The sequence below is a fragment of the Hermetia illucens genome, chromosome 1 (assembly GCF_905115235.1).
Source record: "Hermetia illucens chromosome 1, iHerIll2.2.curated.20191125, whole genome shotgun sequence".
NCBI lineage: Eukaryota > Metazoa > Arthropoda > Insecta > Diptera > Stratiomyidae > Hermetia > Hermetia illucens.
This window is the reverse complement of record NC_051849.1, coordinates 87408610-87434639: the sequence shown is the minus strand read 5'-3', so window position 1 is coordinate 87434639 and position 26030 is coordinate 87408610. Positions and strand designations below refer to the sequence as shown.

Here is a 26030-nt window from a genome sequence, read left to right as displayed (position 1 = left end):
ATTTGGTGGAAATCGCATATTACTAACAAAGTTACATTAGGTCAAACTTGTCGTTTCTTCGTTTCTTCGCTGCTCCCAGGACAGAGGTGAGGCAGCGTCTGACGATTTGCGTCTGCCCTGGTAAGAAACCGTAAAGCCGTCGTCGCTTGACTTTTTTTTAAAAAGCTCTGGTCAATAAGGCGGATTTGCGCTCAATATAATTCGTAGGCATGTCGTGTTCTACGAATTATATAAAGGAGCATTCAACATCTGCGAGCCGCTACGGTAACGCTGCTCCCAGGGCAGAGGTGAGGCAGCGTCTGACGATTTGCCTCTGCCCTGGTAAGAAACCGTAAAGCCGTCGTCGCTTGACTTTTGTCGTTTCTTTGCAAATTCAAAACTATAAAAGTCAATATCACCTGAAAGCGGATACTCTCACATAACATACGCATATATTAAGTGCTACGTACTAATGGGGCAAATGCACACTTAAATGTCTTTATATAAGAAATACACAAAGCGTTTCATACCTGAAGCGTCCCGACTTGTTTTAGTTGCATGAACAATTTTGATACCAATAACTATTTTTTGACAGTTGAGAATGCCAAACTGTGTTGGCATTTCTATTCAGTAAGGCTTGGCAAGTCATAGCGTCCGAACAATGCTTTCAAGTTGTAGAAATTTGTGTACTGAACAGAATACTACATGGAAAATTTTACGTAAAGATTTTGACTTACGTGCCATAAGATTCAGCTCGTGCAAAAATTGGAGCTAAATGACCAACGTTTACGGCGCGTTTTTGCTCATTGGGCTCATTTGAAACTGACGGAAGATTAGCATTTACAGGAAAATTTCGCTTAGTGATAAGGCCACTAGCGAATCACCACTGCCTTGTATCACAATTTTAAATTCGCAAGCTCTTGAAAACACCCTATATGTCAAATTTCACGCATTTTGAGTTGACTTCTGAGAATAAGTGTGATACCATTTTAAGAATTTCAACCATTTAACCGCCTAGTGTTAGCTATTTGATGTTTACTAGCTGAGGTAGATAGTTGACCGCAGGAATTCAGTAAAATACTTTTTTCGTTTTGTGTTGAAATACACAAAAATACAGAAAAAAAGTTCTAAAAACAGTATAAATTTATCTCTTCTAGTTTCTAGATAGGTATATTGACCTACCCTGGAAAACGACGGTGTTCAGTGTTTATATAATTCTAAGAACTTAACGGTATTTTTAGTAAATAGTATAGTCGAATTGCAACCTGGTTGACAATCAAGTTGCAAGGCTTAACTTCGCTTAAAGCTATCCCAAGTCATCCTTCGCCACTATTACCTGTTCCCGTTAGATTAGTGTCACATGAAGTGGTGATGGCTTGTAGTGGCGTGGTGGTAAGAGTTGGGGCACATTATCTTAACGAACTACCGCGGCCCCTGGTTATGAATAAAATCCGACTCAACAGGTTGCGGTGAGGGGGTCACCTAATCCGTATGGATCAGAATGATCCAGCTTGGAAAGTCTATACGGGCAATATCTATAGTAGAAAAGGCAGAGGTGACAGACCCTACCAGATGGAGCGATAGGCGTAGGCGAGGAAGCCAGAGACCCTTAGAGGATATCAAATTGATGGGCCTCGGCGCAAAACCCAGATGTTTGTAGTTCCTTACTAAGGCAGGCTGAGACCGGATACTGGGTTTTGGGCCGTTCATGATGATCTTAACTAATCAAATTATGCTTTCCACTTCGCCGATATTTGGTCATTTAGAAACACTGTGGAAAACAAACATAAACTAAGTTGGAAATCCAGACTCTTCAGGCACGAAAGGTCTCTTTTCTTATGTAAGGAGCTCGCGGGTCACATTGCCAATTCCAATTCTACGTAGTTGAAAATTTAATTACGGCGCACACAGAATGTTTTCTGGGTTCTTTGTAATATGGATTTTCCTGTGGTTAAAGCCTAATCTAAACCCATATTACAAATAATGCAGAACTCTGGACGTAAAATGAGTTCTGTATAACTCTATAGCTCTATTCATACTTACCAGCACGTGGCGTGGATACAAAAGTGTTTTTTCTATATTCACAATGCGAGTGTTCATATTTACAAGCACACGACATTATTTCGCCTTTTTCGAAATCTGTACGTTGTTTTGTATGTGACATTTTCCAAAATTTACATTAATTAAACCAAAAACAATTTAAGTTGCATACTACCATGCATATATCGAATTTCAGGAGCGACTTCATAATGGTGACATACTAACAAAGAAAAGCCAACTTGACAAAGTGGCGTTAGTTTTGGATCTACTGAAGTTATTTGTTTATTTTTGTTTCTCACCTCTCATCCCTTTCACTGAACATTTTAGTATCCTACAGTCAGTAATTTTTGGAATAAATGCTTTTTAAGTCCTTATAATTATGAAACGCACCTTATATTGTATATGGATGCAGAGTGGTTTGCTTACATCAAACTTCAAAAGCGCGAAAATGGGAATGTTCTTTAATTAATTTCATAAGTGAGAGTCCTTAGTGATTAGCCGTCAATAAATGTTAGTCTTTTATTCACTCTTTGATGGCCATAAGACGTCCACACAGTCTTTTCTTTTCTACTGTAAAGTAAAATCAACACAAGACCCAGTCGATTATACTATTGCCCGGCATAGTTTCTGCCGTTCAGATCCTCACATTATCGATCGTTTTCCAGACTTCTACGTTTATCACAAATAAAGTGCAAAGACGCATGTAAAAGTAAATTGTTTATTGGTTTTTATAACTGTTTTAAGTCCCGGGGCACATGATTTACAACAGTTGCAGTTATCTAATGCTTATTTGTTTACAAATAATGCGTACCTTAAATATATTTTGGAATCGCTACACTAGGTCACAGATTTGCTTCGCCAGGTTTCATTAGCTCTAACTTACTTTGTTTCTCTTCAAACCACTCAGTCGGGTGGGCCTTTTTTCGGTGTGCATGCATATTCGCCCCGGAATTGAATGTTTTCGGGCAAAATGTACACGTATACAAAACCTCGCCGGTGTGCACCGTCATATGCTCCTTCAAAGTTATAGCTCGTTTGAATGCTTTATCACAGAGTGTACATTTGAACTTGCGTTCGCTCAGATGAACGAAACGTTTGTGTTTCGCAATCGCGTTTCGGGACGGACCTTTTTTGCCACAGATATCACACTGATGCTCTTGACCCTCGTCTTGATGATTTCGCATGTGAGCACGCATAGTGTGTTCATTTTTCATCCATGCTTCGCAAATTGGGCATTGTACTTTTGGCAGATTCTGCCCCAGGTGTTCCAGCTGGTGTTTCTCAAAGAATACACGGCTTTTGAAAACCCTCGCACAAATCTCGCACATATGTGCATACGTATGACGATGGACGACCCGCTTGTGTGCCCGCAACAAGGCGTCCGATGCGTATCTGCAATTAGAAACAACAGGTTCTGTAATTAGACTTCGTCTTGACAGTCGACAGTCGAGTCATACGCACGGTTTATGGCATTCGTCGCAAATGTACTGTTTTTCCTCGTCTGTAAGATGACTTAGTTTATGTTTATCGAGTTTGAACTTTTTGGTAAAGGTCTTCGGACAGTGTTCGCATTGATATAGTTGAACATCAGGCGGGGCGTGGACAAGCATATGATTATCATAGCTCCTCTTATTTGCGAAAATCGTTTCACATGTTGCGCAACTGAAAACCCACTTTTTATTCAGGAAAATTATAACGACAAATTGCAACTCACGTGAAATCTTCTGGTTGTGTGTGCCAGAGAACATGCTCTGCAATCACTGGTCGCCTAAAGAATTTCCTACCACAGCACACGATGAATCCGCGGAACTGGTGAATTTCGAGATAATGATCAAACAACTCCTGGAATTTTCCAAAGTCCTCGTGGCACAAATCACATTGCATTCTGTAATAAGACTCAATCAGTTCGATCTCCCGCTCCTTTTGCTCCTCATTGTTTTCTTTCCTCACGGAAGTGATGCCTTGCTTCAGCCGGGACTTGATACTCCTTTTTTTGGTTGGACATTTGTCCAGACAACTATCTGCAAAACGCAAGTTTTATTACTTCCCGCGCCACAAAGCTACTTATACAGGTCCTTACAATCGGATCCGGCAATGTTCTCTTCACTGCGCGTGCATTTTTTCGACCTTTTCCGATGATAAGGTTTTGTTACAGTAGACCGCGATAAAGCTAATTCCGGAGGTGAGTCAGGGATTGTATTTCCTGGGGGGTTCGAAATTTCGACCGCTGAGTCTGCAATCTCGCTTAATGGTGTTGAGTTATCGTTCATTTCATCCGCTGGACTTAACTCTATAGACTCTTCCAGCTCTGTCGAAAGGTTTATATCTACTACATTTTTTATTTGAGGAATCATCTGGATTTGAACTATGGTTTCACTCTCAGTAGACAATGGATGTGGCAAGTTCCCGGTACTCGCGATGTCGTCATATTCTTCGTCTTGACCGCTTTCAGACTTAACGTCTGAAATAAGTATAATGAAAAATACATAGATTAGCATATGTGTTTCGAATTAAATGGAAGCTCTCCTTTTACTTATGAGCTTATTAGGTTGGCTTCCTCTCAGCACTGCGAGAGGAAGGGGAATTATCAGAGCCACCAAGGCTAATCTCTACGGTTGGCTTCTAATTTCAAAATTACCTTCTTCGTAATCGAATTGAGTATTGAAGTTACCCAGAACACCAACATCACCACCATTGGTTATAATAATTCGGGATCTCAAGCCGTCCTGCAGCTGAACGAGATCTTCTTTCTGGTCTTCTAATACAACCATGGTAACTCGATCTTGGGCTTTCTGTACTTGGTAATAGAAGCTGTGGAATTCTACTAGTTTGCTCCAGCAATCTGTACACATTTTATCTGACAGAGGATCGTCTTCTCTCACCTAAAAACAAAAGTGCATGGTAATTTAGCGAGAAGTAAACAATTAAGCCAACGCTTACCTCGAACCAGAAGTGTTGAGCTACTATCTGTCCGATTTGTTGTTCACGTCCGAAATCGCCGAAAATATCGATTAGTGGTTCTGCTTCCTCTACACACATGCGACAGAGAGCCCCAGAAGTCATTTTACTAAACTTCGATGCTATCTATTATCCAAAACATCAACTTGCCACAAATTTCACTATACTTGACAGCTGAGGGATAAGTTGTCAGTTTGGCTTTCCTTCTTACAAATTTCAAGAGGACAGTTACGTTTAAAACTTTGGTGTGGAACGTAGGATTCAATCCACTACAAAAACCATTGAATTTACATATTTACATGGTGCGAGAATGAACTTATTCGTTACAATACTAGGTACATATCATCGGTTGCTGTAAAAATGTCTATTTTTTGCTTTCTGGGTTTCATTAGTTTTCGCAACCGGTAGCCCCGGTGGATAGTAGAACTCCCTTGGATCAAATTTGGAATCCTATATATTTTTCCGTGAACTACATGCATTTAGCTAGTGAAGTTCATACAATTATAATAGAATGGCGAGGCAAGAGAACGGCCTAAATATTTTATAAAACAAATTCTTCATCAATTGTTAAAATCGTGTGTATTTCACTAGAAGATCAAATGAAGTTCCAGTTAAATCGAGTTTGAGTTCTAACGCTCGCCGTTCTTGAAAATATGATTTCGAGAAAAACGTAGCAACTTTTCGAACTCATAATGGTATATGGACTATGGTTCACGAAATTTGGTAAGAAGGTATGGTCTGTGAACCCCTTTACATATAGTAAGCGACGCTATTTTGTGTCACGCTTAAAGAGGGGTTCTCCACACATGCCATGGGTGTCCAATTTTTGTTAACAGAATATGGTCAGATGGGGTACCAAATGAAAGGGTTCGATTAGTGCTTTTCTGATATTGGGTGAAACATACTGAAACCGGTCTCGTTCCCAGAACCTATCCAACCGAAAAATCTGAAAGAAATCATAGTGATGCATTTATACCAAAGCTTGGCCTCAAAATATATCTCTTTCCGATATTTGTGCAAACAAAATTAATAATAGCATATTATCATACGATACTCTGGTGCAGCTTGTTATAATACTGAGGCAGAGAGAGTGCTGCGATTAGATCATCTAAGCACATAAGGTAGAACGATTGTTTTCAATTGCGAATTTTCCAGTCTTTAGGAGCAGTTAAGCAATTTGCGACAAACTACTACTACTACAAGCGTATCCAGCACCTAACGTATCAACCGCAAAAGAATTAGTCCAGTAATTTACTATGAGAGTATTCATACCATCCAGGAGCAGGCGTTCCGTGTCCAGCACAGAACACATTTCCGTGCTTGTGACGTCCGCTCGGGACTCGAACAACTTCATCCGCATTAGAGAAAAAGGCACTCTTGATTGCAGCTCAGTGTCTATCAATATTCTCGGGCGAGTTGTTCAGAGTTTGTGTTGTTTGCGCAACAAGAAAGTTTTCCACTACTAGATGGTAGCCGGGTCAGGAAAACGGTCTACATATATTTGGGGACCCGACGTTCCACTCCTCTGCGAGCAGGTAAAGTAGCGACACGCAAGTAACATAGGTTATGGTGTCTTTTGAAATCTACTGCTTACCGCGACATGTCCTCCTTAATATCGGCATATTCGTTGATACGTAGCATGGTACAATTGTGATGATGGTTTCATAGTCAAATTCCTATTAGAGATCGGCTTCTATATGACGTGTGCCCTATCCGTAGCGTTGTTGCCACGAACGCCAACGATTCAAATTTCATCGTCATCAACGACACAACAACCGATATCGGGTCTAGGCCTGCCTTAATGCCATCTCCGTTTTGCGCTGAGGTCCACCAATTCGATATCTCTAAAACTGTCTGGCGTCTTAGTCTACGCGTTCGTTTGACTTGTACAGTAACAGCTTTGATCCTATGGTGACATATTTCGAACGTAACAGGTTTTGTAAATCGGAATAAGTTCTGTTGGCTGCCAACAACCATGGTCGGATTTCATCGTCGTAGCTTTAATCGGTTGCGATTTTCGACCCTAGATAGGAGAAATTATCAACGGTCTCAAAGTTGTACTCTCCTATCTTTATTCTTCTCGTTTGATCAGTGCGATTTGATGTTGGTTGGATGGTTTTTGGTGCTGACGTTACCAACATATATTTCGTCTTACCTTCATTTATGTGCAGCCCAGGATCTCGCGCCGCATGCTCGATCTGGATGAAGGTAGTTCGTACGTTTCGGGTTGTTCTTCCCATGATGTTGTGATATCGTCAGCATAGGACATTAGTCGGGTGGAGTTAAAGAGGATGGTTCTAGAGTCAAGTTAAAGAGGACGCATGATAGGGCATCGTCTTGTCTTAGACCGCTGTTGATGTTCAATGGTCTCGACAGTGATCTTGATGCATTTATCGGACCTCGCACATTGGCCAGGGTCCGCCTACTCAATCTTATCATTTTCATTGGAATACGGAATTCTCTCACGGCCGTGTGCAGTTTTACCCTGGCTATGCTATCATGGGTGGCCTTAAAGTCGATGAAAAGATGGTGCAACTGATGTCCATATTCTAACAGCTTTTCCATCATTTGTCGCAGAAAGAAAATCTGATCTGTTGTTGATTTGCCTGGAGTGAAGCCTCTTTGGGCCGATGATAGCGAAAAATAATTTATAGATGGTACTCAGTAACGTGATACCTGTATAATTGCTGCACTGTGTGATATCCCCCTTTTTATGTATGGTACAGATAATGCCTCGTTACCAGTCGCCAGGCATTGATTCGGTGTCTCAAACCTTGAGCATAAGTTGATGAACCGCTTGGTGCAGTTGGTCGCCTTCCTATTTAATCAATTCGGCTGTAATTCCATCGGCTCCTGGCGACTTACGGGTTTTAAGCTGGTGGATTGCACGGCGGTGGCAACATTTGTCCGTCGTTTGTTGGCGGGACCTCCAACTAGGTGATATTTTGGTTGTTGAATAGTTCATTAAAATACTCAACCTATCGCTCCAATATGCCCATTCTGTCGGAAATCAGATTTCCCTCTTTATCTCGGCAGAATGAGCATCGAGGTGTGTAAGGTTTAATCCTGCTGACTTGTTGGTAAAACTTGCGCAGTTGGTGCAGTTGCTATCTGTACTTTTCGAGTTCACAGACCTGTTGGATACCCTCATTTCAGATGTGATCAAAACGTGTCACGCCACTAGTCCAACGCAACATCTTCGTCTCCATTACCGCAAGACGCCGTTCATCTTATAGTCGGCCAACACTCAGAACCATAGAGGGTGGCAGGACGGACGACATTGCGTTCGATGATACGTCGATCACAAAGAACACCAATTGTGGAACGCCATTTCATCCACGTTGCGTTAATGCATGAAGCAATTTCATAATGCAGCTTACCATTGGTTGATAGCGTTGACCCAAGGAATTTAAATCGCTCAGTTCTGGGCAGATCACTGCCGCTGACAGTGATTATGTCCGTTTCATGGGGATCGGTTATCAAAAATTCAGTTTTGTTTAGATTCAATCTGAGACCGTGTTGCATGAGGCGATCATTCCATTTTTGGACAAGTTGCCCGAGATCATTTTTGCTGTTAGATGCTAGGAAAACATCATCTACATATAGCAGTGAATAGGGCGCTGGACGTTGGATGTCCCGTGTGACGGTGTCCATAACAAAAAGGAAGAGGAGTGGTGAGAGGGCGCTTCCCCGATGAACCCCGAGAGAGACACGAAACGGTTTTGACACACGCGCCACACTTCGAACTTTACATTTCGGATCGTGGGAGAGCAATTGAACCCAACGCACGAGCTCTTCTGGGACTAAGTGTTGCCATAAAGCATCCAGATGAGTTCATATGACACACGGTCAAATGCTTTCTCTAGATCCAGAAGTGCAATGTAAAGAGGGCGATGCTTCTCACGGTGTTTCTCCATGAGTAATCGTGCAGCGTGTTTTGCGACAGTAGTTCCGCATTCCCGATTGATTCACGGTTATTTCAACGACTTCGCGAATACAGTTGTCAAGAATGCGTTCAAAAATCGTCATGGTATGGGAAAGTAACAGGATCGAACGGTAATTTGAACATTCTGCTGGATAGGCAGTTTCACCTCCTGTGTATAGTTTTCTTGGCTGGTTGCTTAGTTAAACGGATTCGCACACTAAGTGCTATAGAAACACGATACACAATACATTAATATTTGCACAGAACCCACTGCGATCTTGACTCGGCCTCAAACCGGATGATTAATTTGTTGTAGAACTAACCATCGAAGCTTGGACCAGATATAATATCAAAATCATAATTGGGGATTTTAACAGCCAAGTAGGGACGAGCCCATATTGAGGCAATACTTTGGCTCCCATAGCTTGCATATAAATACAAATGATAACGAACTGCGTCACACGAAATGGTTGTAGCAAGTATCTGGTTTGCGTGGAAAGCGGTCCACAAATAAACGTGGGCCTTTCCAGACGGTACCACTTTCAACCAAATTGACCACGTGTTGATCGAACGCCGCCATCTCTCAGCCTTGATGAATGTCAGAACATATAGGGGGACCAATATAGACTCGGATCACTATCTCGTTGGTATGGTGCTACAAGCTCGAATAACAACACCACCCAGAATCCGCTCTGACAATCAGGTGAGAGTTAACACTGAAGCCATCCACAACACAGCCCTCCGCAACACCTATAAGAGGGAAATAGATGCCGCAATAACCGCAGTCAACAGAGATCCTGGAGATTAAGCATCAACAAATGATCTTCACAATTACCAGAAAAACGTTATCATTGATTCGCCCACAAGCATGGAACGGAAGAATGCAGCATACCGAGCGCCGAGGCCCCCACCAACTCGAAACAACGATTGTTTGTCTGATTAGTTAACACACTTTTCTTGTAGATAAACATAATATAAAAAGCATCGACCACTTTAGATACTAAGTGCTGTTATATTTGTCGTTAACTATCGCCATGCCTTTTAATGAATGGATAAATTTGTATAAACTTTTCAGGACATCGAAGGCTTGGCGCCATTTCTAAGTTGCATCGTGAATTGCGAAGCTCGGTATATGCGATATTAATGTACGTATGTATGTGGAACATATAGGGAATTGCGAAGCTCGGTATATGCGATATTAATGTACGTATGTATGTGGAAAGGTGGGGGTTGGAAGTGATCATTCTTTCACGAAACCATTCTCAGAAACTAAAGAAAAAAATATGTTGGCTGAGTCTCCTCATGATATTTCTTTGCTATGTTATTTCATTGGTTTTTTTTTATTTGTTCTTAGTTTAACTTGACATAATTTCCCATACTTCACTATGACTTTTATTCGAAAATTTGAATTTATTGGTCAAGTAGTGGTGAATGGTGTTAATTGTAAATATAGTTAACTACTGCCCAATTCCGCCAAGCAAAACCGATATTTGGTCAGTCCACTCGTTTGCCTCACACAGCAGCCGAGCTCAAAAAAGCAAAGAGCTGGGATCGAACATTTTGACTCAGTAAGTTCTTCAATCGTGTTATTTAGAAGGGAACAAATCATCCGATTGGCAAAAAACCATAAACACCCTAATCCGGAAAAGGGCACTCTGGCGGTTCAAATTGCCTTCCAATTTGGTTATTGCCCATACCATGAAGATTTTTTGAAACATTCATGACGTTGCTCAAATTATCGGTAACCAAGCCAGATGTATCAAGAACTGTTAAAGTGCTGACACAATACACGCTACACGGTTACTCTTTAAGGAACACCGTGAAGAAACTTCGGTCTCACTACATTGCATTCCTCGATATAAGGAACGCCATCCACACCGTCTACTCTGCTATACATTGTGGTAACACAGATAAAATTGCTCTAGCGCGATCTTGAAAAGTGGCAGGTATATTAAAACCGCTTAATGTGTTTATCGGTGCTCACCAAGAAAACAGTCTCTCGCCGCTCCTCTTGGTTTTTGTCATGGGCACTGGCACGGGGGCATACAGCGTTGAGCACGTGCACACTACTTCATGCAGATGATGTTTTCTTAGCGTCTCATAACAAAGCTGATTTCAACTAACTTGTCCAAAAGTGGAATAATCTGAATAAAACGTAAAACGTTTTTGCTTAAAACTGAGTGATTTAAGTGACTCAGATCAATATTCTCAATCAACAGTGTACTGCGCTATAAAATTGTTCCATGCATCAGTGCAACTTGGATGGAGTCGCGTTCCACATCTGACGTTCTTTTGATCAAAGCATCAACGAGCATCTCAAATGCAAAATCTACCACCGTGTCGCGTCCTCCATTATTTGGAATGTTAGTTGGCCATCAAAGACAATGAACGCCGCCTCACCGTAATGGAAATGAAGATGTTGAGATTATTCAAATGAGATATTCTATTGTAGAGGAATTGCGGAAAGCGTCTTCGACGGCGAGGACTCACCAACCAAGATTGTCCCGAATGTAAAAGTTAATGGAAAAAGACCTAAAGACCTCTCGACTCAACCCGGACCAAGCCTATGATCGAGAAAAATGGCGAATCCAATCTAGACGCGCCGACCCGGCTACCGACCGATGCAAAGTTTTAAGAAGGAGAGGAAGATTATTTTCAAGAAAGCCAGATGAATGTACTTTACTGATCGAAATGTGACAAATTTAGACAGACAGAGATAACTTATTTCATGGGGACGTGAGAATTAAAACCTAGAGTTGGACAAAGCAAATACAACATAATCTTTAGCCTTAGCTCAGGACAAGACACTCTGAGACGTCCAAATATTTTTGACGCTTGCAATTTGAGCTCGCGTGTATTTCGACATTGTGTATTAGGTGGTTTCTTATGCCTTAGAATAGTGAATATTCAGTCATTAAATGTGTAAGTGTAGGTATCAGTAGCGCAGTTATAAACTCACTGTATTATTTCCGTCTCTACTTGAATTCTCTTCTCTTTGTTAATAGTCTTAAACCAAAGTAGATAAATTTACTTAAAGTTTATGTTCCCAAATACTATTAACGTCAGTAACAAATTATCATATAAAAGTAAAGTTTTGCCTTAATAGTAGTTAAACTACTAATTTCAAATTGGAATTTACTGACTCTCCGCTGGTTAAAGGCATACAAAGTAAGCTTTCTTCCTTTTTATTTACATATTTACATGATAGACTCAGGCTTATGTAGAAAACAAACGAGCTTACTTCATACAGTAGAAAAGAATTTACACTTCAGTGATATAATCATTTTAGTCTGCGCTTCGAAGAAAGCACAAGATTAAATCTACTTTTTTTATAAACGTAATTATATTTCACGGTTTATTTCATTTTAGCACCACTTTTATACAAATTTTGTTAAGATGTTCTGAATCATTATTTTAAATTAGCAATAGCGGGAAATAGTAAGCGTGCATATATTTTAGTCGAAGGCTCCTTTCCGTCACAGAAAATAAAATCGTTTCACGTCGTGTTGAAAATTGCGAATAGTAACAAAAAGATTTTTCCAAGTCGTTGGAGAATAAATTACGCACACTATGCCGGTGTACTCTTCACGTTGTTCAAAGTTGGGAAGTTGCTGTCCAAATTGTGAGCAAGCATATGGGCCATAAGGTCATAGGTGATGATGATTTGTTTGCAGGTTTTACATACAGAGAGCATAGATTTTATTTTTTGTTGTTTTGGCGTCGCAAAAAGTGAATTGAGATGTTGCGAGTATACAAGATAGAGTTCCTAAGCGTAAACCAGGAATGTGTTAGAAGTGGTCAACATGATATTTAAAGAACGTTACCTGTTGCTTGCTTATATCCGGCAATAGAACCATTAATTCTGGAAATATATCATCAAATTTATCTCTTAAGGCAGCTTGACAATGTTCAAAGAAGGCAGATGGTTTATAGAGCCCTTCACGAAATTTTTGCGAAATAAATCGAAATTCGGCAACAGCTTCTGGCGACTTCAGGGCACTTTGGAAATGATGGACTAATTCCTAATGTTACAATAGATGATCAGCAATAGTGCGCCATAACGTAGAAAAACAAAACCCATACCTGATTACGTCTAATTGAGTCGGGCGGTGGTAAATACTGATGATTTGGTACTATGCTAAAATTTTCTCCTAAAGAATTAGTAAACGTCATATTGTTGGTAGGTTTTGCAATCGAATTTAATGTTACTGACTTAAAACCAGGAGGCGCAGATTGTTTCGTTTCGTTTACTTTAGAATCGAAGCCAGGAGGGGCTGACATGATTGAGGAAGATGACGAAGAATATCCAATGCTCCCGAGGTCGTTGTGGTTACCCAAGTCAATGACGTTGCTCTCCCTGTCCTTCGTTTTATTTTTGTTCATCGTTTTAATTTCATTGTTATTGTCGGGCGATTTCTTTTCTTTTGCTTGTTTCGTATTTTGCTTTGTGTCGTTCGCTTTATTCGATGTATTTTCTGATTTCTTCATGTCATTTTGTTTCCTTTCCGCCGTCTTGTTTTGCTTTTTCTCCTTTTGGCTACCACCTTGATTCTCTGCTTCCAAAGTCTTCTTTTTATCCTTTTTTTCATTTTTTCTTGGATTGAAACTTTCACTATTTGAAGGGAGAAGTGGAGGCGGTGCAACCTTTGACTTACGATTGTCTCTATCTTGCTGTTTTTGAGATTTCACCCATAACGATTCAGATAAAGGGGTAGATCCTCCTAATGCTGGAAAATCTCTAGTATCCAATCTAACGGGAGCATCAACGTTGTCTTTTTTAGTTTGCTTCGCTTCTTCCTTTTGTACTAAAGCTATTTTAGAGTTTGGCTGAACTACCGATACATAGTCGTCTACGAGCGATCGATGTTTTGCTGAAACTGCACTCAAATTTATTGCAGAATTTGATGGAATGAAATCTTCCTCCATTCGTTTCGCATGTTTGTTTTCTTTCTGTGAAAATTTCACCTGCGACTTTGACTGCTCACTAGCCTGAGTTCTTTGTTTGTTTGCTATTTGATTTAGGCCTAAAGCGGAACTAGATTGAGGTAACGTATGATTTACGTTGTTTTGACTTCGTGAACTTCCCGGCAGTGCTGGAAAATCTTTTTGATTCGGTGGCTGTTTTGTAGACATATTTGGTCTGTTGGAAACATGGATAACATGGACATTTGGTTTGTGTGCCATGTTTTGATTTTTGAGAATGGCACTAACAGGTTTTCCGAGCTTTGAATTATTTTGTAAAGATGGACCTGGAAAGAAGACCAAAGTTGCCATTACTAGCAGACATATGCCTATAACAAAACAACTTACCTGTATCCGACTTAGAATTTCCGCTATTTCCTAATGCAGGAAAATTCTCTTTAGTTCTTGCTAAGCCTGCGGGCCCGAATGCCTTTGCTCTTATAGACATTGTAGCACCAGGAACCAATGTTACCCCAGAAGATGCTCCAGCACCGCCTAATGATGGAAACTCCTGTTCATTTCGAGCGTCGATCACTCGAGCATTTTGAACTGGTGCAGACTGTGTATATTGAGGCTCATCGGCGTAATCATTGTTGCTGAAATTTGTCACTTTAATAACTTAACGAAAAATGGGCCCAATAGATCTTACCCCCGTGATCGTAAATGAGCCGATGTATGTTCCTGTTGTCCCCGACCACGTGGCCCTAGCGTGATTTCTAGTTGCAAAGTTCTCGCTTGCTTCGCTTGCAATTTTCCCATTGATTTACCGTGCACATTCGCGATATGCGCCTTAAAGTCAATCTCTGTGCGAAATACTGCAGTAAACTGTTCACGGGCGCAATCTCCTTCTTCACAAAGAAAATGTTCATCTCGAAAATGCCCACGTAACGCTTCCACATTACTGTAATAAGAAGTGAATTGCTGCTGCTCAGCATCACTTTTTTTCTAGGAGATTATATTTACCTATAAAAATGATTGGCACCATCAGCATCGCAGAAATGGCAAAAGTAGTGTTCACGTCGTAAATGCCTGAATAGTTCGTCCCTGTCAAGATACCGACAGTCACAATACTCACATAACGGATGACCTCTGTGCGAAGTATTATCTGGATCGCCTTTTCTTCGGTGCAACCCCAATTCTTGCCTGTTGTAACATTTTCTTTCGAATGAGAATATTTTCAGATTCTCAGTGCAAATATCACAATAAAACAGCTCGTGCTCTTTTCGAACATGGTCCTTTAGTGTATCGAAACTGCTAAATGATCGGTCTTCACATCTATGCAGGGAAACAATTTGTAAAAAATCAGGAGATATTTACTAGTTGAACTTTTTACTTTGGGCAAGGATGGTCCAGCAATTCATAGAAAGCCTTTTGTATTTGGATACTTGCGAAGCATATTTTATATTTCTTGTTGTAATATTCGGAACGATTGGTAGCTTCCAGTTCGCGATAGCTTTTTTTCTCACTAGTAAATATTACCTATCAATGAAAAATTCAATTTTTTGTTCAAACCGATTTTAGAAAATAATATTTTGAATCGAATAACTAATCAGAAGCAATAGAAAATACAATGGTATTTAATGTGAAAAAACATGTTTTCACGCAGGATAGCTACACTGCCAGCTACACATTTAAATTTGTGAAGATTTCCCAACAGGGTGGATTTGAAAGACCGGCTATTTGCTGTCTTTTCACCGACGAATTAGAAATGGACTGTGGAGTTAGAGAGGAAGTTTTCTTGATTTAAATTGTAATCTTCCGTTGAACGTCAGCGTTCTCCAGGCGAAAATACTGACGCTACAGCAGGCTCGTCCAATAAGATGGGATGTGCCCCTAAGCGAAATATTGTTTTTTTATTGGTTGGCGGTTTCGATTGTAGGGCAGAGGCGAAAAGATTAGCGTGACCGAAGGCGGCTACGGATCTTGTTTGCTCCGTCTATATCAAATTAAAATCCCGACAAGGATATGCATTATATTAATCGGAACTGCTAGGTCAGCAACTTAGACTAATTTCAGGTTAGACGCCAACAACTTTGTTTGGCGATGGACACCGCCCGCCAACAAAACAAAAACATTTTTGAAAAGTAATGGGCATTTGCCCAAGAAAGATGAAATGGTAAGTTGTACCCCAAATTTTTTAATTCCAGCCAATCAAAAGGATTATTATTCTTTTAGTATATTGATAAATGAAAGCTAATAAGCAAAATCTTTCAGAAGAATGTTTTTTTCAAACAAAACGTGGTATCCTAATTATAGTATCCGATTAAGTGCCGTTGAACACACTGTAGCACTTGCAATTCTTTAATTACTGTTGCCACCATCAATTAAAGATACCACTTTCTATAGAGACAGTTTGAAAGGTAGGTTCAAATCGAAAATCTTGATTCTATACAATTTATTTAAATACTTATTCTTCCACTTTGAACCTGCTGACAACCGTTTATATACCATTGGTATTGATAATATTTCTCCTGAATTTTTTGACCTTTGCTTAATAATAATAATAATAATAATCGTTGGCACAACAATCCATATTGGACCAGGGCCTTGAAGTGTGTTAGAGCACTTCATTCAAGACCGTAACGGTACACTACAGTAGACTGTAGGAGGCAATGTGGTCAGCATTACGCTCGCCCGAGATTATTACCCCCATTTGACTCAGGTACTCATTCACAGCTGAGTCGACTGGTGTCCGACGTCAAATCACGATACAAATCCCACTGCCCCCAGCGAGATTTGAAACGCGACCTTCCGTACGACAGCCTTGTGCTCTAACCACTCAGCTATCTGAAGGAGATTTGCTTAATACCTATGCAAAAACTACTGTTGCTTCACCGACAATAATCCAATTAGTTCCAGTTAAAATATATCATACATCGAGTTATGTTGATTTTTCGGTAGCCCACTTTTAGACTATGTATTGGGTAACCTCAAAATTGTCTACATTTTGTACATTTTCCGCTTTTTGATTCCCTGATACACGAGACCTTCACGACATGCCTTAAAGAAGGAGCATTCCCTACACATTGGAAGAAACAGAAATTAATACTATTCCCCAAGCGAAACAAACCTTTGGGTGAAGCTTCGTCCTACAGGTCGATGTGCCTTCTAAATAATACTGGCAAACTATTCGAACGAGTAATCTATAACAGATTACTTCCAACTGCCGGCGGTCTCTCTGAGAATCAGTTCGGGTTTCGAAAGGGAAGAGCTACAATGGATCCAGTTGTCCTGGTGGTTAACACAGTTAAGACTGCACTTGATGAGGACAAATGTTGTGCAGTGATCACACTCGATGTGAAGAACGCCTTCACTCCCGCTGGGTGGAGCAAGATACTTGAGTCCCTAATCAACTTTGGTGTGCCGTAGTACCTGGTGCATATCGAAGCCGACTTTTTAATCGATAGGGTTCTGTGCTGCGAATCAGATGAAGGAATGAAATTATACCAAACAACGGAGTTCCATAAGGGTCCGTCCTAGGGCCACTCTTGTGGATTATTATGTATACCGGCTTATTGACGCTAGACCTTCGTACTGGTGCGGTCTCCATTGGTTTCGCCGATTATATTGGTGTGACGATTGTTGCACACCTTCTCGAAGAAATCGAGCTTAATGCAAATGAAGCAATCTATGAGATTAAATCCTGGTTAGAAAATGATGGTCTACAGTTGGCAGAACCTAAGACGAAAGTAGTACTTATTACCAAACGGAAAAAGTTACATTAATATCAAAGTTGAAACACAAACAATTCATTCCGAGCTTGCGCTTAAGTATTTAGGCGTTATGATTGATCTGCGGCTAAACTTCAAATTGCATGTAGAGGGTGCAGCAACCAAGGCATATAACACTAGAGCGCTGATTGCGAGCATGCTACCAAATATAGGTGGCCCAAGGCCGAGCCATCAACTCTTTATTTCAAAGGTCGTCAGTTCGATCCAACTATATGCAGCCCCGGTATGGGCAAATACACTGAAAAACTCAGCAAATAAGAGAAAGATTGGAGCAGCGTATCGCATAAGCTGGATTGAGATTCTGGCGAAAGAAAGACATCACGATCGAGCGTATTTCACCGGAGAAACTCCTGACCATCGGCGATGGTTCACACGAACTGAAACTGTCGCAAAATGGTAGGAGAAGTGGGACGAGTCAGAAAAACGCCGCTGGACTCACAGGTATCCGGAAATGGATCGAGCGACCCCACGGCGAAGTGGTTTTCGACCTAACTCAATTCTTGAGAGGACACGGAGGCTATCGAGCATATCTGTATCGAGTTGTATCATATTGTCCAAAGATTGCAGAGGACGCAGTACAAGTTTTTTTCATTGTCCGAGATTCCTAGCCCAAGCCCGGTACAACCGGCGAGCACTTTATACCTCGAAATATAACGGAAAAGAAACCGGAATGTTAACACGAGTGCAGAATCAATGGTGCGTGGTGCGTGACGTAATACCAAATGGAAGTGCCGCGGGGAGAGTGGAAGGAGAAGGAGGTGGTTTTAGTGGATAAGAGTCCCACATTATCGTGTCGGAGGCGGACATTGAACCGATTTAAATAAGATTTTGTTTTGCAAACAAGACTTTAAAAGTAATAATAATCATTGGCACAAGATTTCAATTAGATCACTGCTTTGAAGTGTGTTAGAGCACTTCATTTAAGACCGTAACGGTACACTACAGGATTGCAGTACGTTAGGGGGCAATGAGGTCAGCGTTGCGCTCGGCCGAGGACACAAAGAGTAAGTCTCACTTTTTTCAGATAATTTAATCGCTAGAAACACCGCGAAATCACATTAGACAGAAATTGTGTTTTTCTTTTGAATTTTCTTTGAAAACTACCCACAAGTTTCAGTAGAATATACATATACATAGATATTGTATCGAGTAATTGATACTGATATACAAATAATTAAGAAAAGGGAAAAAAAGACAACTAAAATAGTCTGATGTTCCCCATCGTTCATATGAGTTTACTTGATGATGATGGCGTTATACGTTGTGTAGTTATTACGTAGTGTAATAATTAATGTGAAAAAAAATACAAGCCCGAATACCGGAAACTGACCTAGACTTCGTTTAGATACACCACCGATTTTTTTCAGATTTGGCTAAGTTCTGAGAACCCCTTACCGAACACAAACACCCATGACAACTGGGATTCGAATTATCCCCTTCTCACTTTGGAGCCTGCGTTTTGAGTTCTCATTCCCCTATGTTTCACCCAATATTAAAAATATGGCCAGTATGTGCTAATCAAGCCCTAGAATATATAAAACAGTTTGCAAACATTCTCCCCCCAATATTTTCTTATTTAACCGAATTTAGATATAGATAATTTAATAATCTTATTGCAAAATATTATTCCCTGTTCTAGCATGAATAAATTTCGTTAACACAATTGAATCCTAAATTGGTAGCAAATACCGGCTTGGAAATGTAAACCTTAAAAATGCAAAAAGCACTGAATTTCGTGAAATAACAAAGAAATTTACTTTCCACGGGCAAAAAGACCGACATCTTGATGAATGAAAATTTATTTTTATTTTTTTTTATGAAAATTTTCGAGTTTCTTACTGAACTAATGGTGCAACATTATTTTAGAAGAAACTGCTTCTAAGGTCCTTTGGGTGTCCTTATAAACCATTTCATTCTAATTTAAATTGAAAGTGGTCCAGTGGATTCAAATCGGACTATCTTACAGGACACAGTATCGACTTATAACGGTCACGACCGTTCACGATGTTTTTGGTTAAAAAAGGATACAACATCAATAAAATTATGTAGAAGTGCTACATACTGGTGGAACTCTATCCTGTTTTTTTCTGTTAAATGGCACATTTTCTAATAAATTGACCGGGACATTCCGCAAAAAAACTTAACCTGAATCCTTCACCGATTTGGGAAAATACGCCCTGCAGGTTGGACTCCAATAATTCTTGCCCAAGCTTTTAAATTATATTGATTTTGATAATATACTTCACGATTCAATCCACCGGTGACTACCATGATAACTAAAGTCCATTCGTCGATAAATAAAATATTTTTAGTGAAGTTACAATTTTCCCATGTTTTATTGTTGAGATTGCTTCCGACTTATGCTTGTTTCAGGCTACGACAATAAGTTAGTTAATTAAGTAGCAATTTAGTAAATTTTTCTACGAATTTAACTTTCTCAACTACTATTACGAACCCCTAGTAATTAAAACCCGGTTACACTGTAGTGTTAACGGTGTCTCAAAAGTTACCGATTTTATATCTTTTAATTCAAGTATTTGGTGTTGTTAAGGTTTTGTGTGAAAGAAAACCTTATTACTACAGAATCGATTCGATGTCTGTCTGCCACACCCGTTTTATTTGGAAACGGCTGGACCGATTGTTATATCATTTTCTGAGAACGTGTGGTTCGTGAATCCCTTTACATATAGCGCCATTTGCCGTTGAGTTTAAGGGGGCTCCCAACACATGCAATATTTTTTTTGTCACAGACTATGACCATCTGAGGTATCAAATGAAAGGGCTCAATTAGTACTTTTCGAAACTGATGAAAACATGACCCCCAAAAAGTGTAAAAGCTCTCGTTATCAGAACTTGCCCAAATGAAAAATCTGAAAAAAATCAGTGGTTTATCATAATGGAATCTTGTAGTATATTTGCATATTTTAGATTTTTAACCGGAAACCCCCTTAAGTTCATGGTAGAAGTGCAAAATTTGGCATAAGGGATAACATCAGATATAATTTTGAGAAGTTTGAAGAAAATCCAATAGAAATACAATAGAAGGTGAAACTTACATTTTATGTGAATTTCGTGCATTATAAAAAGTATATGACGTCATCAAAACATATCAATTCGCCAATACCACTCATATGAATGAGGAGTCCCAGGGAAACATTTCGTTTTAGTTTTTTAATAATTTATATATCAAATACTCGATACAGACCTATGTATGTATTTATATGTATATGCTAATGAAACTTTGGCGTATTGCCTAATTCAGATGGTTATATTTGTACATTAAGCCAGGGGTATTCAATTACCTACTGTATATGTACATATGTATGCTTTTGTGCACGAAGTAAATCGGAAATTTGTGTACGATCCATTTATATACGTGCATGTATAAGTACAGGATTTTGGTTATAGGCAACGTATATTTTGTAGTTTTAAACAAATATGAAGGAATATTTTGAGTTTCCAAGTGCAAAAATGGAAAGCCTTTAAACCTTCACACCCGCACCAGCTGGTATTCCATTGCTTTTTTTTCAATGAGTTGGTTTCCATTTTATTATGTTGTATTATATATATTTATCTCTTTAACCGGGCAAAACGAACCGGGGACTGGCGGAGGTATAAAAATGCACTGACTGCGTATAGCAACGCCATCAGGGAAGCGAAACGGAACAGCTTTAGGGAATTCTGTGAAGGGATTGAACAGATCACAGAAGCAACTAGGCTGTACAAGGCTGTAGCCAAAGACGGGAGAATATCCTCTGTCTGCTTGAAAAAGGAAGATGGGACATTCACCGAGAATGAGGAGGACAGGGTACACCTGCTTCTCAGAACTCATTTCCCGGGGTCCTACCCCTCGGCGGCAGGCGACAATAATCTGCCTGACACCCCAACAACGAATAAAAGGGGAAGGAAAGAGAGCTGGAAACTAGCAAAAGAGTGGGAACCTTTCAACCAATGAAATCTCCCGGAGCAGATGGCATTTTCCCTGCACTTATCCAGAGGGGCCTAGGAATTATCCTAGAGTCTCTTCTGAGGGTGGTAAGGGGGAGCATAGCACTGGGTTACATACCAAGGGCATGGAGACGGGCAAAAGTGGTCTTTATTCCGAAGGCGGGTAAAAAGGATCCTTTTCACCCTAAATCTTTCAGACCAATCTGCCTAACATCGTTCGTACTCAAAACGGTGGAGAAGGTCATAGACAACTATATTAGAACTAACGTTCTAAAGCGTAATCCCTTACATCACTGTCAACACGCTTACCGGGCAGGAAGGTCAACTGAAACTGCTCTGTATCAGCTGACAGAGGTACTACGGGACGCCATTGAAACAAAAGAAATTGCACTGTGCGCGTTTTTGGATATCGAAGGAGCATTCGACAACACATCGCACACAGAGATACAGGATGCCCTGAGCCGCAAAGGAGTGGGAAACACCCTGGCACTCTGGATGGGCAAAATGCTAGAAAGCAGACAAATAGAGGTACAAACAGGTACAAATTCTATTATTATGAACACCACTCAAGGCTGTCCACAGGGCGGAGTACTATCGCCGCTGATGTGGAGTATGGTAGTGGATGAACTCCTGGACGTGTTAACTAATACTGGAATACAAGTCCAGGGCTACGCGGACGACATTGTTCTAATCTGTAGGGGCAAATATGAAGATACCCTATGTGATAGAATCCAAACTGGATTAAGGGTTACTAGTGCCTGGTGCAGGAAGGTGGGACTGCGGATCAACCCAACCAAAACCACCATAGTACCATTCACTAGGAGGCGTAAACTGGATCACCTGAAAGCCATAACATTACATGATATGGAGGTGAAACGAGAAACAGAGGTCAAATACTTGGGAATCACGCTAGACCAAAAATTACTCTGGAAGACACATGTCGGAAACACTTGTCGGAAAGCCACGAGGGCTCTGATGACTTGCAGATCCATAGCAGGAAAAAAATGGGGTTGTAGCCCGAAGATACTACTTTGGATATATACTGCAATAGTAAGACCAATGATTACCTATGGAGCGGTAATCTGGGCAGAAAGAACCCAACTCAGCACACAAGCCAGGGAATTACATAAGCTCCAAAGGCTGGCTTGCGTGTGTATCAGTGGGGCAATGAGGACATGCCCAACGGCATCCCTGGAGGTCCTTCTGGGATTAACCCCTCTCCATCTGCACATACAGATGCAGGAAAGGAGATCAATATTCAGGATGGCCGGTAGCATGAGTGAGGCGGGGAGCTGCCTAAATCGAAGGAAGATTGATATCCTTTCTAGGCGGTATCCCGAATTAGTGATACCGAGGGACAACATGACAACGAGGTTTCACTTCGATAAGAAGTTTGAAACACGTTGGAGTAACAAGACAAACTGGGAAAGCGTGGCTGTGACATACGGCTTAAACCAGCAACTGATTACTTGGTACACTGACGGATCCCTCACAGCAGAGGGAGCGGGTGCCGGTGTCATTGGTCCAAGGAAAATGTACTTTGAGCCAATGGGTAGGTACACTAGCATATTCCAGGCGGAAATTTACGCCATAGACAAATGTGCCTCCTTTAATCTACAAAGGAACTACAGGGGGCAGAACATAGCTATTCTCACCGATAGCCAAGCAGCGATCAAGGCACTTAGGTCCAACCAGGTGAACTCTAAACTGGTATGGGAATGCCTTGAGAGACTGAATACACTCGGCTCGTCCAACAAGGTCTGGATACTTTGGGTTCCAGGCCATGCTGGGCTGGAAGGCAATGAGGCAGCGGATGAACTAGCCAAGAAGGGAGCAGGGATGCCTTTATACGGGCCAGAACCCTTCTGTGGAATCGGAAACGGTTTCATGGCTATGAATCTAAGAAACGAAGAAAAACGGTTGAGGGAACTATATTGGGCGGGCCTACCAGGGATGGAGCAGTCCAGGGTGCTTATTGGGGGATACGAACCCATGCGCACAAAGGATTGCTTAAACCTCACCAAAAAGAACCTCCGAATCATAGTGGGAATTCTCACTGGTCATTGTCGGCTGAACTACCACCTAGGGAAGCTAGGGATATCTACGGACACTGCCTGCAGGTTCTGTGAGGAGGAGGACGAAACCTCTATGCACGTCCTGGGACAGTGTCCAGCACTTGTGCAAAGTAGGTCGATACATCTGGGAGAACACTTAATACCAGATGCAAAGCTGAAACTTCTGGAAGTGGGGAACATACTAAAGTTCCTAACGGTTACTGGCCTGCTTGAGATACTATGATCAACAGGTACACTATAACCAGTAAAAGGGGCACAATAGTTCTTCAAGGACGCGGTGCGACTTTCCCTTAACAAAATAATAATAATAATATATTTATCTATTATAAGTATCACAAATTGAGTACTTGGAAAAACATGATGTTAACAAAATTTTATCGCAGTAAAACAGGGATTTATTTTTTATAAAGAAATTAGTACATTGTGTATGTCGAAATTCGAGAAAAATTGGGTTAAACAGAAAAATTTTGGGCAGCTATTACTTCTACATGGCTTACAAGTAAACTATTCCAAAGCTCTAGCTATCGTAGTTTTTAGTGGTGTAAATTAGAATGCTTGGGCATCTAAAAAGGTGGGAAATCGAAAACATGATACTTAATATATTTTGCTTAGGGGGAATGAGGAATCGTCTGGCATACAGTTTGTCCGACAGTTCTGAAATACCCTTTATAGTGGAATGAATATAGTTGGACATGGTAATAGCAAGCAGGCATTACAATATTTTCAGTGTAAAAATATTTTGCAGTTTCTTCTTCCCTGTACAGTAGGACATAGACTTGGATCGTTCGTACAATCGCGATATAATTCAAACTTAAAAAGTGAAACTCCCTAAAATCCACCATAAAGTTTAGTCATAATAATAATGACAATAATCGTTTACGCAACAATCCATATTGGATCAGGGCTTTGAAGTGTTTTAGAGTACTTCAGTAAAGACCGTAACGGTGCACTGTAGTAGTACACTGTAGAAGGTAATATGGTCAGCAATGCTCGCCCGAGATTATTACGGAGATTTGACTGAGGTACTCATTTACAGCTGAGTCGCCTGGTACCGTCGTCAAATCACGATACAAATCCCACTGTTACCAGTGAAATTTGAACCGCGACCTTCCGTATGACAGCCTTGTGCTCTAACCACTCAGCTATCTGGACATAAACCATGGTTAGAGCCTCAAATAATATTGATTAATCAGCAATTTTGAAATTCACACTTGAAGACTATCATTCAAAACGGATCCTCCGACTTCCACATCCAATATCAGTTAGGCTCTTTAGGCTTGAGGACATCCAAAGTGACATTTGTTCTCTTACGAGGTCAAGTGAAAGGAGTTTCATTTTTAACAAAATGTAAACTTCGTCTACCTTCACTTTAGGTACTCCTAGCGACAGTCCTTATCTCTGTACTTGTCAGGCTAATGGACTGTGCTTATCTTTCCCCCGAACGTCCCATGCAACTATAATTTCATCTGTGGCGAAACAAGCGAAAAGTGACTGAACATCGCTGTTCGACCGAACCACATGCTGATTAGCCGTTAGCCACGTTATTGGGCTCGACGGCTGCGGACCGAGAGGGACTCTCTGCGCTATCATATCCAAAATAAAATGTACACGGAAAACGCATTATTTGAGCACTATCATTTCCAGACTGCTTATAATTTACCTTGGAAAGCCCTTGCCTACAAATAGGGCACTCATTTTGCTGGCACAGGACCCGCATTCGCGTTGAACACTCGTAGCAAACGGGATGATCACATTCACCGATGGAATAAATTTCCACATTTTTGAAGCAGACAACACAAGTTGAATCCAAGTTGTCGCCACTCGCATTCAAATTGTCGTTCGCTTTCTGCCTAACTTGCCTCTGCCCTGACATTTTCGACGGTCAAGATCAGATGATTTTTCACGCGAAGCAAACCGTAATTCGAATCCACTAGACGGTCAAGTACAAATACGTCTGCTGGTCCGGAGTCAGGGGAAGTTTCACATTAATTTGGGGACTCGCCGATTTACACAATTTCTGACACTTCAGATCTCCTGATTGTCACTCACGATATTCCTACAAGGACGACTTGCAGGTCGAACCAATCGAATTAACCAATCCAAAAATAACCAAGAAAACCACGTCGTGCGGACGAAATTCCAAGTCACAAAAGTGCTATCTAAACCGATGGCGATCAAGTTATAAACAGAATGGTGGTGGCACAGTGGTGAAAATGTCGAATAGTCGACTTGTGTCAGCGGTTGACAGAAGCAGCGAGTATTTCGCGAGTAGAATAGTTGCTGGCAGCCAATTTCTCTCGCCGATCTCGCTGAAAGTATATACTCCTAATCAAATTCACATAAATTTGTTTTAAACCCACACAATTTCCGTGACTATTAAAGAAAAAAATGCAACAGATAGAGTGCCCGTGT

At 40.7% G+C, this 26030-nt stretch overlaps 2 protein-coding genes across 3 annotated transcripts; both read right to left on the bottom strand.

The window, feature by feature from the left end:
* Positions 1–2723: 2723 nt before the first annotated feature.
* On the bottom strand, positions 2724–5157 carry LOC119647095 (transcription factor grauzone-like). The gene is made up of 6 exons (XM_038047865.1): positions 4960–5157; positions 4658–4901; positions 4100–4480; positions 3734–4040; positions 3481–3681; positions 2724–3411 (listed from the first exon to the last, which is right to left on the bottom strand). Exons 1-6 carry the CDS (start codon positions 5080–5082, stop codon positions 2862–2864), a joined length of 1806 nt encoding a protein of 601 aa, XP_037903793.1. The 5' UTR covers positions 5083–5157; the 3' UTR covers positions 2724–2861.
* A 6837-nt stretch (positions 5158–11994) lies between these two features.
* LOC119646521 (E3 ubiquitin-protein ligase ZNF598) lies at positions 11995–25949 on the bottom strand. Of its 2 annotated transcripts, none has more exons than XM_038046981.1 (8): positions 25279–25905; positions 15198–15343; positions 14828–15139; positions 14514–14765; positions 14213–14460; positions 12986–14151; positions 12727–12924; positions 11995–12668 (listed from the first exon to the last, which is right to left on the bottom strand). In XM_038046981.1, exons 1-8 carry the CDS (start codon positions 25489–25491, stop codon positions 12471–12473), a joined length of 2733 nt encoding a protein of 910 aa, XP_037902909.1. In that variant the 5' UTR covers positions 25492–25905; the 3' UTR covers positions 11995–12470. The 2 variants fall into 2 exon arrangements, 1 of the variants encoding a protein (XP_037902909.1); XR_005248749.1 differs by lacking the exon at positions 11995–12668 and having other exon boundaries at positions 12786–12924; positions 12986–13053; positions 13116–14151; positions 25279–25949.
* Positions 25950–26030: the final 81 nt, after the last annotated feature.